General features: G+C 43.0%; 1 protein-coding gene across 1 annotated transcript in view; it reads right to left on the reverse strand.

The window, feature by feature from the left end:
* Window positions 1-15457, reverse strand: part of BICDL1 (BICD family like cargo adaptor 1) — a 74821-nt gene that overhangs the window by 16917 nt on the left and 42447 nt on the right. Inside the window, exons 3-8 of the mRNA XM_019539236.1 lie at window positions 13107-13223; window positions 12178-12189; window positions 10138-10284; window positions 3709-3888; window positions 2764-2982; window positions 121-264 (exon numbers count right to left, since the gene is read on the reverse strand). Of these exons, the coding sequence (XP_019394781.1) occupies window positions 121-264; window positions 2764-2982; window positions 3709-3888; window positions 10138-10284; window positions 12178-12189; window positions 13107-13223 (819 nt within the window). The remainder of the gene's footprint in view (window positions 1-120; window positions 265-2763; window positions 2983-3708; window positions 3889-10137; window positions 10285-12177; window positions 12190-13106; window positions 13224-15457) is intronic.

Genomic DNA, 15457 nt, shown 5'->3' on the forward strand with positions numbered 1-15457 from the left:
ACAGGGCTGTGATCACTTGCACAAAAGGGTCCTAGAAGAACATGCCAAGCTCCCATATTTCAAAGCTCCCTCTAGAGAGTCCTTAGAATCTTCTTGCCTCAAAGTGCAGGGACTGCTTACCTGGCTGTGAAGCCGCTGGAGCTCTTCTAGGCTCTGCCTCAGTTTCCCCCTTTCTCCCTCCATTAACTCCCTCAGGGCTCTTGAGTCTTCACTTGTTCTCCTGATTTGTTCTTCTAAGGCATCGTCATCGCTTCTCCGAGAGCTCTGGCAGCAAGAGAAACACCCTGCTCAGTTTTCATTAAAAAAACACCCCCCCCAAAAAAAACCTATAGGTTGCATTAAATTTGTACCAATTTGGTAGGAATTCTAAGGAGAGTAAAGGGAAGATGAGAAGGCCACTCTATTAGGAGTATCAGTTTTATGGTGAACATTCCCACGTATTTACACAGTGTTAGGAGCACTCAGAGTACAGCTAGTCATGAACATAACTCCTGGGCTTGGATAGAAAACAGCCACAGACAGGTCACTGAAAGAGATGTAGACACACTGCCCAATCTTCAGCCCTGGTCTCTTTGCTGAAATACAACACAGCTCTCAAGTTCACCTCTTCATAAAACTTTCAGATAACTTTGTTTCCATATTTAATCTTTGTAGAATTGTTTCTATTCTGTCTTGAACAAATACAATTGACTTCTATGTTTTATTTCAGTTACAATCTCAGTTCCTACAGACAATGACACTGATTTGTTTAGCATTCCTATCCATGTCTGGGGTTTGCAGGCCTCCACTGCTTCCTGGCTTATTTTTGTGTGCGACACACCACAATGGAGTCTCTTGAAGGCTGGTTGTACCCATGTGATGAACATACAGATCTTGAAGATACAGCTAATGGAAGTTCAAGATTTACATTTAGAGCCACCATGAAAGAAGAAACCTCTGTTCCCTCATTAAGGTTGTCCCAGTTCTCCAAAAAGAGAATCTGCAGATCTCCTTCATGATATCAGTCACCAGGCTGAGGAAAGAAGCTGATCTCAGAAAATTACAGCATCCCAAGACAAATAGGTGCAACTGTGCGCTAACAATCCTTTCTACAGGCATAGGGGCCACATTTAGTGGTTTATCACAGAAACATATATCTAACCATATTACAGAGATATTCTCAGATAACTCTTAAATATGACTTAATACTCACAGACCTCTTGATACCATTGCTTAAGAAGCAGGACCAAGGGATATCGATCAGAATTAGAAGTAAACAAATCAAAAGAAAGTTTGCTGTGTTTTCAAGATGGCTATAATGGACGTACTAGAAATCTTTCAAGAAAGCCTGGTCTCATGATTTTTTCAGGATGATACCTGAACTAGTAATAGTTGGACAAATCTCTCAATTCAGCCTTGAAAACTTGGGGGGAGGAGGGCGGGGGGCTAATAATTGCCAGCTTCAAATCTGGGACCAGCAACTTGCTCCTAGCCATGGGCTAGAACAACCTGGCTCTGGTCCAGGGCAGGCCAAGTGACTTTGGCAGAGCATCAGTGCCAGAAAGCTTTCCCCATGTCTGTACTGGGGCCAGGCAGCTGGGAACTACGCCTGTACTGCTGTCCTTTCCCCTAGCTCTCACTCCTTGACTGCACAGCAAATGCAACTTCTAGCTTGTAGGGAGCTGAGCCAAGGCCAGGGAACTGGAAAAAAACCCATCCACACTGCCCCTTCTCCCCAGTCCTCCCCTCCACACCCCCACCCCACTGCAGCATGGGCACAGCTGAAAGATACCTGAACTCAGCATGGCTGCCCAGTAGTTGGAAGCTGTGCCCACACTACAGCTGGGTGGGGAAACAGGAGGAGGAGAAGTGGCAGCAGCACAGACACATTTGCAACTGTCTGGCCCTGTCGTAGCTCCCCATGGACTGGAAGCTGCACCCATGCCACAGCTGGGAAGCAGGGAGGCTGAGGAAAGCAGTGGTGTCATGGGCACAGCTCCTAGCTGCCCAGCCCCCGTGTGGACATGGGAAAAGACCCCTGCTGCTGACATGCCACCATGGGCGACTGGTGCCTCCTGAGTTTGGGGGGCACCAGCAGGGCATGACCAGGGGAGGTGGGTCCCCCAGCGGCCAGTTGCCGAGTGCACCAGCGGCATGGCAGTGGTGCAAGTGCCAGCACTTCCACCCCCAGTACTTCCGCTGCTGATGTGCCACCAGCAGAGCCAATTTCGGGGGGAGGGGGCATTACTGCTCTCCATGCCCCCCCTACCAGCCAGAGTGCTCACTCAGAGGGGGCACCAGCAATCTTGGGGACACACACACACACACACACACACACACACACACACACACACACACGTGTGCCCCCCCTATGCGTCCCCTGTGCACACCAAAGCCACACAGCCTCTGCTAGACTGGAGCCAGGAGAGCAGGGAGAAGCAAAAGCAGCACAGGCTCAGCTGGAAGCTTCTCCAGCCCTGGCCCGGACACAGGCACAGGCACAGCCCCACAAGCTCTGCAGGCCAGGTAGCCTGTGGGCAGTATGGTGCTGACCTCAGTTTAAATCCTCTGGGTTGGCACATATCACTACTGGCCTCTGAACAATATATTGGACTGTGGGAAATAGATTTTGTACCAGGCTGTCCCAGCTTGAAAGGCTACACAGAAGGATTTCTGAATACCCAAAGAATAAGCATTTAAAAGTAATCCATCTATACCAAACTAAAGCACCTTGCTTTGCATGAACAGTTACAGCAAAAATACTCCTTTAGACTACTGACTTACCGTGGAATCTGTCCCATCCAGAACATTTTGTATTAGTCTCTTCAGCTCACTGAGAGCAGCACGTAGACTGCCAGCTGGGACATCTTTGGCTGATGAGGTTTCTGAAGATTCATCCATGGAGGAGTCTGTAGAGACTGCAGAGTCTGCACTGTCATTTCCTCGGAGATGAGAGCAAAGATATCTGACTTGGCAATAGGCTTCCCAGAGCTGCAGTCTCAGCTGGAACAAGAGAGTATTACATTAATCCATGACATCATGGATGCAGATTTGATCGACTCTAGGCTCCCAGGTTGTGATCAGACCTGTTTGCTAGAAAATGCACCCTATTTCAGATAGCATACGCCTGAAAAATAAGTATATATCATGTAGTGCACATAGATTTCTAAAATCTCCTCTCAAGTGTATAGACTTGAAACTAATAAGGAAAGGTGACACACATTGCTTAAGTTTATGTGGGGATCAGTGTAGGAGATGGTAATAGAATCCAGATTTCCTAACTCCCAGTCTAGTACTGTACTAGTGGATCATGATATCGCTGTACCTAGGAAAGTCATATCCCTTGCACTTTCCATCTGGAGTATATGCTTTTCAAATGAACTTTGCAGTGTGCATTAGCAGGACATCTTTTACTCTCTCTTCCAGCTAGTATGCCTCTGTATCTTTAGACAAATTTAGAGAGGCGCACACATACATATTGATGCAGCGCAGTGAAAAAGTAGTGTTAGATGAATAAGATGTGGATTTGCACAACAGGCTGCATCTTTTTAGTTTTTGAAAGAGATATTTTAGCAGCTTTGGGGAATACAAGGTGCAATTCCTTACAGATTGCACTTGTCTGTCAAGCTTTCCAGCTGCTAGCTGTGCTTGAGTTGATATCTATAAAATCATACTTTGCACATATTACAAAGATTTATGTTCTTCCCCAGTGGGCAGGAGCATTCATACCTGCTCTCTCTCTTGTTCCAGTTCCTCTGCTTCCATACTCTGCTCGATCTCAGATAGCAGGGATGTGCTGGTTGTATTGAAGCTTTGCAAACTTCTCTCTTCACTAAGCTCTTCTACCTTCCCTTGGAGCTGTCGATAGGACAACCGAACTTCCTGGAGCTCCATCTGACTTTGGTGCAGCTTACAAAGGGAATCGAGTAATATAAACCAGAAGGAAAAAAAAGGTTTGTGAAAGTGACTGAATATTGGATGGAACTCAGCTTGTAAAGGACCTTGATGGAAGTAAGGGGAGTCAAGAAAGAGGGTTTCCAGGCATGCTGGAAGTTTTTGCTCATCTGTTGAGTTTCTTTATCTAAATCAGAATTTCATTACTAGAAATGTATTCTCTACTAGATTTAGTGATGAATGGGGTTCAAAACATTGGAAAAACAAAATCAGCAGGTTATAGAAAGCTAAGGTGAATTATGACGAACTATTCCAAACACAGCTAAGAAAACTAGATAATTAGATGACATACCAACAACTGAATTTAAAAAAAAGGAGAAAAAATATCATACAAGCCTTTGGGTTTCAAAGGGTGATCCCTGATCATCTGAACCACAATCACACAACATTCACATCAACCACCACCAAAATTCAGAAAAACAACAATTTTATCAATTCGAAACTCCAGTTATCTTAACATTACAGGTATCCATCAAGATATTCTTGAAAAACCTGAGTTTATTTGTAATTATGAGAGGCTGAACAAACCAACAAACAATTAGTTAAAAAAGTGAACTGTTAATTACAAAGTATATATATGAAAACAAGCTGGTCACTGATAAACAAAGTAATGCAAACTTATTGGGTCTCTCTTTTTTTTTTTTTCAAACACTGATGGAAAATCAAACTAGTCAGTATTTGGTGCAACAAATTTCTAGTAAGCATAAGGAAATTCAGTGCAGACAAGTACATTAGAGGTGATGCACACTAAAAAAAATGACATTTTAATTTATCTGTACACACTGGAAAGTTTCAAATTAGCTGGATCTTTTTTCCTTAAAAGCTAAAGGGATAACTTGGAAGAGTTAGTGTAAGTGGTGGTGAAAACAGATACTAATCTATACTAAAGACTGGGATAGCAAGAAGCATCTTCTTCTCATGTCCTTGTCACAACTAGATGTTTTTCCAGAATTGTTAACAAGTGATGGCTCTTTCTGTTGCTGCAGCAAGGTCCTCCTTGTACAGGTATCACCAAGGAGTCAGCAAGCAAGCAGGTGCTCTATGGTCTGCACTTCACTGCACTTGCATGCATTTGTGTCAGTAGAGTAGCCCCATTTGATCATGTTTGTTTTTGAACTTCCAGTTTGCATGCACAAGTATTGCCATGCTGACCAGTCTGTATCAGGCACCCTGAGAAGGTCCTTCTGGGGTTCTAGGTCCTGATTGGGGCATCTGATTATACATAATCTTTCCTTCCATAACTTCAGTTGTGCCCTGTCAGCTGTCGTGTCCAAAAGGTGCAATACTGGTCAAAATACTCTTTTGCACTTTAAGCCATTTTGTTACTTCTGTGTGACCACAGAGTAGATTCTTGGCATGAACTGATTATTCCCATACTGAACACGCATACTCTGCAGTGCAGTAACACAAGGAAATAGCAGTGGTTCGTAATGTAGCTGGGTTCTCTCCCCACTTCAAGGTTACCAGATTTCAAAGCATGTTGTTGTGGGTGCCAACTTTCCCTTTTGTCTTTCATACATGCGCTTTGAAAGTAAGCTTGGCTTCTCTATGGTGTAGTAGGTGAAAGGCTGCAACCCGCACCTTGGTTGGGTTGGGAGAAAGCTGGTTCTTCTTGCAATAATATGAGAGGGTGCCAATGGACATGTCAGTCTGCTCTTGACAGTGGCAAAATCCTTCTCTTGCAACATGATGCATAGATTATAAGCATATATGAAGTTCCCTCATCTTGCTCTGTATGTGTTGATCATTGATATATATGTTAAAGAGGACTGATGCTAACATGCTGCCCTGTAAGAGGCCATTTTGTTGTCATCTTCAGCATCTCCATTTTGTGCACAGTTCTATGTAAAAACGTCTGTTCTCCAGAAGAGATTGGATGAGCTGTACTAGGTGGTAGTCATGCGTCATATCGTAGACTTTGGCAAGCAGGTTTTGTGGGTGACTGTGTCGTATGCCACTGATAGGCCTAGAAATACAGCACCTGTTATCGTCCTTTTCATTTCATAGTTTTTCATAGATTTCATAGACATTAGGGCTGGAAGGGACCTTGGAAGATCATTGAGTCCAGCACCCAAATCCATCTTCTATATGCTGGGTGATGTTTAGTATTTGGCCAGTGCAGGACTTCCCTGGTCTGAATACAGCTTGTTCTGGTATTAGATGTTGTTCAGTGTGAGGTGAGAGGTGATTGAGAATAAGATGTTCATAAAGTTTATAAAGATGGCACAGGAGTGACACTGTCCTGAAGTTCTCTGGGCCAGAGGCAACCTTCCGCAGCTTTAATAGAGCTATTACCTGGGCTTGTTGCCACAGTTTAGGCAGTCTAAGGGTTGATGAACAACTGTTCAAAAAGGTGCAATACCCATAACTTGGTTGTAGGACTAAAGTGCTTGATCTGCTACGTGCATATGTCATCAAGTCCAGCTGCTTTGCCATTCTTCAAGTGACTTATTGCACCATCGAGTTCATCCATTGTGTATGATGTGCTAAAATGATTTTCCTCCAGAACAGTTTGCTGTCTAATCCATATTTTAGGCTGTTTATTCGGAGCTTTATCATCGAGCTGAAGCTGGTGAGCCACCTGGTTAGCTGTGATATTGTGGTATTGCTGTACTTTCTTTGGGTCATTACTCAGCCTGTGAATGATTGACCATGCTTTCTTACTAGTGTGGGTTATATGCCCCCCTAAGATCGCTGGTGCCCCCCTGACAGTGAATGCTCTGGCTGGTAGTGGGGCATGGAGACTGCTAATGCCCCCCCCGAAATTGACTCTACCGGCACACTTGGCGACCAGCCGCTGGGGGACACTCCCAGTTGCCAGCTGGCTGCTGGGGGACTCCACCCCTTGGTCGTGCCCCCCACAGACTTGGGAGGCACCCGTCACCCATAGTTATATTTATTCCTTTGATCAATTCTTTCCATTTCCATGGCCCTTCTTCTTGGAGCTTGTTAGTTAGGACTGTCCCTGCTACAATAGGATCTCTTTGAAACTTTGTCAGAAGACACATTTGCTGGTATTTTTTGTATTCAGCTGTTAGGATGGGAATAAACCTTGGTATATACTCAGGCTTCTGATTTGATTTAGACAGATTAATGGGTTTCCTGATTCAATTCAGGTTCGGAAATCTCCTCTGAATCAAGTCGGTGACCAAAGCTTTGTACAACCCTAGTATATACCTCTTGGAAGTTTTATCCAAGGCATTCACAAAGATGGCAGCTGAGACTGGTTCGATGTGCGTTACTTTTTTATTGGGGTCTTCAGGAAAGCCTCTCCAATCTGCTTTCTTAAAATTGAAACGTGTACGGATTGGTACCAATTTGGAGTTTTGATAAGACAGGAAGTATGAAGTGTATCCAACACAGGTATGCCCTCTACCTTGAACACTGCATTCTGCATTGGTCTTGTCATCTCAAGAAAGTTATCAGAGAAGACCCCATGGAAGGCAACAGAATTAAAGGTATGATATGATGGATATAGGATCTAAATATGAAAAGATGAAGAGGGCTAGGAGTATGCAATTTGTAAAGGAGAAGCAATATAAGATAGCTTTATAAATATTGAAAACTACAGAGAAGGAAGCTGGAATCTTCTATTTAATTTTCTCCCGTTATAAGAGTAAATTGAAGGCATTTGCTGAAATTAAAAAGTCAAAACATAAAATCAATAAACACAGGTATTTAAAATATTTTAATTGAATATTAAAATAGATATTAAATAGCATCTTGCAGATATGGGTTTGTGAATATACTTCTGCAAGATATGGCAGTAAATAAATTTCAGAACTTGATTAGACTTTTATGTGTAGGAGTAAGTTACATTAATTAGAATTACTTTATAAAGCCCTGCAAGCTGGATAGCTCAAGGGAAAAGTAGCAGGTAGAGTCTTTCATCTTTGGCTCACCAGTTCAAATCCAAATCAGGTTAGTTACAGAACATTATTATACTTTGATACCTACATTTACATACAATGAATGTCTAGGTCTCACTCAAGTTCCTACCTGAAATTTGTCCAATCTGCAGAGCCGCCAACACAGATTATGGTAATTGATCATCTAGGTGGGAAACTATGTAGCAGAGAGGCCACGGACCAATGGAGACTGAATTCCCTAGATGTAATTCCTCAAATTTGCATGGAGACAGTGGTAGAACGGAGTAAACAAGCTTTCAGTTTCCAAAGCAGGGCTCGGGAAAAAGTCCTCTTTTTGGCTACTGTGATACAACAGTGGACTAAATAGATGCATCCCATTTAGGGTGATTTTATACCTTCTTTTGAAGGACCAGGCAGGTCCCTCTAGCCTGTTACCCATACCTGTCAGTCTGTTTTAGTAGTAGTCCCTTTGGCTGCCTATACACATGCTGGCTCATATTCTAATTAGAACGTGTTGGAGCAGACTCAGTTAATTAAGTCTGCTCCATGTTCTCCCCAGAACTCTTCAGCGGGGCCTCACCATCACATGTATAAGCTTCCACATGTTTTAAAATGGCCACAGAGCCACTTTATCTAAATCTCATCAGATGAGGTTTAGATAAAGCACCTCATCAGATGAGGTTTAGATAAATGGACTTAGTGAATGTTCATTTTTAAACGTGCAGGGACTTAATATATGTAATGGTGAGGCATTTAATTAGAGCGGCTCTCCAGGAACCTTTCTAATTAAAAGCCCCCCCCAAACATGTAGAGGCAGCCTTTATTCTTATGATGCACAAACAAGTAGAGAGCATGGGAGCTAACTGCCAAAGAGTAAAAATATCCAATATGGACACAAACCAGAAGAGGGTGAGGTGAGCTGAGAACATAAGCCATAAAATATTACCACTCTTTGCTCAGAAACATTCCTGAAACACCGACAGGCCGAATTGTTCAATACCATCTTAACAGTAACATTTACTAAGCTATGCTGAGAATCGATGGGCCTGTTTTGCAAACCTTTTGAACAGTAACAAGCCCCATATTTATTACCACATTCTGACTAAAAGGAATCTAAGAGGGCCCTTTCACAAAGTCAGTCCCATAAGAGAGAAAAGAAGAAATGCACTCAAATTCCTGAACCTACCATATCATGAAATCATAGAAAAATGGGGTTGGAAGAAACCTCAGGCAGTTTTCTAGTCCAACCTGCTGCTCAAGGCAGGATCTTTCCTGACTAAACCATCACAGTACAGTGTCTACCTAATCTGTTTTTAATCCACAACATCTCTAGGTAGACTGTTCTAATGCTTAACCACCTTCATAGTGAAAAAGTTCTTTCTAATATGCTGCCTAAATTCCCTTGCTACAATTTAAGATCATTGATCCTTGTCCTATCCCCTGTGGCCAAAGGAAACAGTCCATCTCCATCTTCCATTATAGCCAGCCCTTCAGTTATCTGATGACTATTACCAAATCTCACCTCAGTCTTCTCTTCTCCAGACTAAATATTCCTATTTCTTTTAGCCTTTACAGTGCTGGCTCATATTTAGCTCATATTCACAGTAGACCATAAAGTCCTTATCTGCAATACTGAAGCCTAGCCAGTCTCCTCAAGTCTTTATTTGTGCATGTGACAATTCTGTCCCAAGTACACTTTTTCTTATTGAATTTCCATTTGATTAATATACTAGAAAAATAGTCCAAAATCAAAGTAATTTTGAATCCTAGCCCTACCCTCTAGTGCCTAGAACTTCACCCAACTAAATGTCATTTGAAATTTTTCTAACAGTATTCTCAATTCCATCCTCCCCAGGCATTAATAAGGATATTAGACAATACCCAAGACAGACTCTGGGGAACCCCACTAAATACTTCCTCCCAACTAGACACCAAACAATTGAGTATAATGATCCAACCAGTTATATATTCATTCTACAGTACATTCATTTCGTCTGTATTTCCTTAGCTTGCTAATGAGAATTTCATGGGAGATCATGAAAATGCTTGCTAAAGTCAAGGTACATAGCATCCACTGCTCTCTTCTCCACCTCCATTTTAAAATATCTATTCTCCCATCTCACTGTTGTAAGAATTCTTCCTTTCTTTTAGATTCCTTTGTCAGAATCACCAAATGTTATCTCTGCTTCCTTGTTTGTCTTCTAGGAGTCATTTTACTTATATTTTCTGATCTTCAAATCCCCAATCAAGTGACTGGAGATTTGGGGAGGACCTTCCTCAGAACCTGTCCTTTAATCATATTTTGATCAGCTCTTTCTAGTTCCTGTTCCCTCACCTGCATATCCTTTTCATGGCTTTGTCGCTCCAGGATCAGGACTCTATCTTGCAGTTCCTCCACAGTTCCCTGAAGCAAATCATTTTCCTCCATCATGGCACTAAGGCGATGCTCGAGTTCCCTCTTCCTATCAGTAAGCATTTTAATCTGAGAAAGAGAGAGAGAGAAAGAAAGAGAAAACTGTAGTAGTGTTCCAGGCTAGAAAACAAAATTCACAAGGCAAGACAATCAAAGCAAAAAGCAGAGTTCCTATCTATTCTGTACCTAGAGAGACTTTACCCTTATATGTAACTTAGGAAGAGGCTGAAAGATAACTCCTCCAGCCATAAAATGGCAGGGGCTGGAGTGTGAAGGAAGATCTTAAGTAGCTGGAATGTGCACTGCCAGGCAAATACAGAGCAAAGGAATGAGAGAAGACAGACCACTGCATTCTCTGGAATTTCTTAAGAGATAAAGCGGAGCATAGCCCCACCCAACCATTCTCCGAGATTTCACCCACACAAATCAAACATGCAAGAATGTAAGAAGGTTTTACTCAAACCAGCTTTATTATTAGTCTGTTCCCTGAATAACCTAATGTTGGAATTCCCAATTATTTCTTGGAATTCCCTGGAGGGAGGAAGCAAGTGTGCACGCACACAGTGACACAGCTGCTATGCCCTTTGTGGATGGCAGGGAAGCAGCAGTTTGCTACATGTTGAATTTGACAATTTCTCAACAGGATATAATTTTACTCTTAATCATTTGTACAAAACATCAGTCTTTTTTTTTGCAAGTCTTCCAACAATCACTTATTTTAAAAATAGATTCTAGTTTTTAATTATCAAGTGCAGCATTTTCAGGTGCAGAGGAACAATGTGCCAAGTCTAAACCTTTGCAATTCATTTAGCAAGGAGCCATGTATAGGATGAATCGGCACTGATCAAGGTCACAACTCATTTAACCAAGAAAAAGGAGACATGTCCCAATCTAGTTTTCTACCCATGTGATCATTCTCTACACCTCCCCAGGATATTGGAGTGCTTGGTGTTTCACTAACTACCCAACACTCTCATTTGCTCTCTTATTATGCTTGCAAGCCTCCAAATCTCCCAGCAATTCCTGCTCTGCTCCTACCATCAAAAGTGGCCTACTCTAACCATTTCCCATGGTTTCCTCAGCTTGTCTAGCACTCTGGCCCTTAGCTGCTCCCAGGTTTTTTCAAAGCACTCCAGAGCTTGGGGAATAGGCAAAAGGATCTTTTCAAATCTCCTTTGCAGCTTCTTGATTAATCTATTATCTCTTTTCAGCAGCTCGTCCCATTCTGTGACTTCTGCCCTTTTTGGCCTCACTAACGCATATCCTAAATACCCTATAAGACATTTTAGGCTCTGTTTATCCATTTTATGGCCATCTCAGCTCTCTCCTTTGGAACCTCCACATCTTATTGCTCTCTAGGTCTTCTCCAGTACACCTGCATTATTTGCCAACTATCCTCCAGACTCCCAGATATCTGCTTTCTGATTACCTTCCAAGTCTTCCTTATGATTATGCCCATAATGTATGGATAGTCTCTGGACACAGATTAACTAGACAGTCAGCTGTCTTGGAGAAATAATAAACACTGAATTTGCCCAGAGGAGTTAAATGTTTATACAGATGAAAGAATTCAATAAAAACTAAATATATCTATGCTATTTCATCAATAGAATCTCACCTGTACTTACTATTCTTATACGAGTAATGATTTCTAGGATCTTTCTTTCCATTACTATTATTACTTCGGCATGCCAGTGAGAAGCGATGCAGCAGAAATAAACATATATCATAGAGAAGGACTGTATTTTAAAGTTAGCTTTAATTATCAAATTCAGTAATGAACACTCTGTGAACAGCTATATAAAAATACAACTCTCTTCTAGGCCTCTCGCCAGGGGTAGAAGTGTAAGGAGGAATAGATGATCTAAAAAGCACAAGATAAGAAGGAACTTAACAGGTGAGGCATGCACAGTGATGGTAACAGATATGCAGTCAAATGCCAATCAAAGCATCCATACTTACTTCAAGGACTTGCTGCTCCACACAAAGGGGAAAGGGAAGAAAAGGAAAATGGGAAAGGGGGCAGGGAGGAAAGAAGAAATTGACAGACTTTAGGAGAAAGTTCTTACAATGTTCTTACAGTCTAGCCTAAATCAAAGGGGAAAGGGACAAACCTGCTTACATATCAGAGCTAAACTATAAGGGGCCTCCCCTCAGCAAAGGAGATTTCCTGCTTTCTTCTAAACCATGCAGAACAAGACAGACATTACAAAACAAGCCTTGCTCCATACAAGAATGCAATATGTATTTGGGAGTGGTCCATAGGAAGGTGACAATATTGGGCTCCTGGAAGATGGCCACATCTTCCTGGTAAGAATTTCCTTTAGACACTGGTATAAGTAAATTGAGAGATGAAGGTAAATTTTCACTACAATTGGTAAGAAGGTAGGGGAGCAGTGTTTTCTATCCCATCATATTAACTCTTTAATTTGGAATATTCACACAGTTGGTGTGATATAGCAGGGGACATATTCCATTTACTCTCAGAGAAAGAGCCCATACTTATTGCAAAACATGTTTTTGTGAGAACAGGCATAGATGTATGACAAAAGTCAGCATCTTAAAGAGGATAAATTGAGGGGCACTTATTTGACCAACACTGGTTAGTACAGTAGCTCAAAAGAATCTATTTGCAAAATAAGAGATATGATCCCTGTGTCACTGTTAGTGGAAGCAAGGGACATCAACTAAAAAGGAAACATAGGTGGCCAACTCAATGAACTGAAGTTCTCTCTGCCCTCCCACTAGTATTCTTTCATCTTTCTGGCACAAAACATGACTATTAACCTTTTGGTTTTGTGTCCCCAGTTCAAAGGGGTTTATTATACAAGATTAAACCAAAACTTACTTGCTTTAGGGACCTATTAAACCACGATGGGCAGCCAACTCACCTCAGCTTGGAGACTCTCAAGCCGTACTATATGTTGGTTGGTTGAGGAGTTTTTCTCCCGGAAGTCTTCTCGAAGAGTATGGACCTGCATAGAGAGCTGTCGCTCCACTTCCGATGCCTGCAGAGAGGAAGCCAACAGAAATTACCTCAACATAGGGCAGAAAAAAGTAGAAAAATACAAGTTGTAAAATCTCTTTTGGAAGGGAGAAATGTATGTAAGAGTGAGCTGTAAATTAATTTTATTTCCCAACAAATTCTTAACTCAGTGCAAGCCAAAAGGATTGCAAACCAACACAGAATTAATCCCATGTAAATTTCTACTATAGCAATTCAAGTGTCTCTTTTCCTGCAGGGATAGAGGGCAATCAATTGACTATAACCCACAGCTTTCCCCAATATCAAAATATTGTATTTATAACAACCTCTATTCCATACAGGTGCTTGGGCTAATCTTCAATAGGAGCTGCCCAATTTGCCTCATCTGCATCTGCTTATATTGGCTAGAAAAGAGGTATAGCTCAGTAGGTATAGCTGTGCAAAGCTTTGTTCCCTGATTCAATTCAGCGGATATTTCTCTTGATTCGGTGGCCAAATCTCTGAATCCGAATTGAATGAGAGGACCCTTTAATCTCTCCAAATTGAATCAGAACTCTCTGAATTGACTCGGACATAGAGACAGCTTTAAATGCTTTTTCTGCATACCTCTAGGTAGCAGGGGCTCATGAGTGCTGTGATGCTGGGGTGCATGGGGTGTCCCACAGAAGCATGGGGGGATCCCCAGCCCGCTTGGCAGCAGACCCGGAAGTGGGCCAGAAGCACTTCCAGTCAACTTCCAGGTCTGCCAGGGAGCACAGCAGGGGGCATCCCTGCATCCCCCGGCTTGGCGACCGGTTGCTCGTGAATCTGGGGCGGCACCTAGGGTCCCCCTGCAGCTGATCACTGAGCCGGGGAGGTGCAGGGGTGCCGGGGGGTGGGCGGGGGAAGGGGGCAGCACACTCTCTGGGAGACCTGGAAGTGGACCAGAAGTACTTCCAGTCCACTTCTGGGCTCACCACCGAGCACATGGAGGGCCCTTCTGCACTCCTGTGGGACGCTCCATGCGCCCCAGCACTGCAGCAATCACGAGCCGTGCCTGCTACCTTAAGGTAGGTAGAAAAAACTTTTAAAGTGCCGTCTGTCTGAATCGCTGACACTGTTGGCGGTGCCTGTGGGTGGTCAGCGCTTGCCACCCCACCGGTGGCACCACCAGTGGTGTTTGCAGGTGGTCCATGATTGCCCCTGGCTGCTGCCGATGCTGCCAGAGGCACCTGCAGGTGATCGCTGACTCCTGGTTGGCGCTCGCCACCTCCCGACCCCCACCCCGTCAACAGCGCCGGCGGCGTCTGCAGGAGCCCCCTGCTCACCACCACCAGGTCCTGCTGCCACCAGCGCAGCTGTGGCCCACCAGCCGCTGGGGGCACACACTGGTCATGAGAACAGTTACAGGACATTTTGCCAGCCAGATACAGGCACTCCTCACTTAATGTTGCCCTGGTTAACGTTGTTTTGTTATTACGTCGCTGATCTATTACAGAACATACTCGTTTAAAGTCGTGCAATGTTCAGTTATAATGTTGTTTCGCTGCCCCCGCTAGTAGGTAAATACTGTGACATAATTGGATTTGCTTACCATCGTTTCACTTAAAGTTGAATTTGCAAGAATGTAACTATGACATTAAGCAAGGAGTAGCTGTACATTTCCAGTCAGACTGGATTTCAACAGGAGGGATTCAGCAACGTTTAAAAAAAACTTATTATATTTCTAATTAAATGCTCTGTAGATGGTTTGGTGTCTGACTTTTACATAAATACACATAAGATTATAAATATGTGACTCTTATTAAAAACTCCTTGTTACATATCACAATTGGATGGTCTGGTTTGATAGGGTTGTGACTTCCATTACACCTATACAGAGAAAAACCAAGAGAACAAAACATCCCCTCTCCCCACATAGGTTAATTGGTGGGTAGCAATGGTACACTTTACGAGACAGCAAAAGCAATCCTGACTTTCTGCTCTGTGGGCACAGTGCCATGTCAGGTTGGGGCTGAACTTGCTAATAATGGGGTCCTGACTTAAAGATTTTGGGGTGAAGACCTCCTTTCTGTGGAAAGAGGAATTCCCTCAGGAATCACTGGAGTGACAAGATCAGTATAATCATTCAGTTCTGTCAGCAAACATCATGCTAGTGCCACTGTCTCAGTCCTTGCTCCTTAATCCAAAGAGGGATTGCCACAAAAAAAAAGGGTGGAATTTCCTGCCAGCTCCTTCAATCCTGTTCGTTTCCCCTATCAATCAGTGACAGGTCCA

This window comes from Crocodylus porosus, unplaced genomic scaffold (genome assembly GCF_001723895.1).
Source record: "Crocodylus porosus isolate Cpor-Errol unplaced genomic scaffold, CroPor_comp1, whole genome shotgun sequence".
Lineage (NCBI taxonomy): Eukaryota > Metazoa > Chordata > Crocodylia > Crocodylidae > Crocodylus > Crocodylus porosus.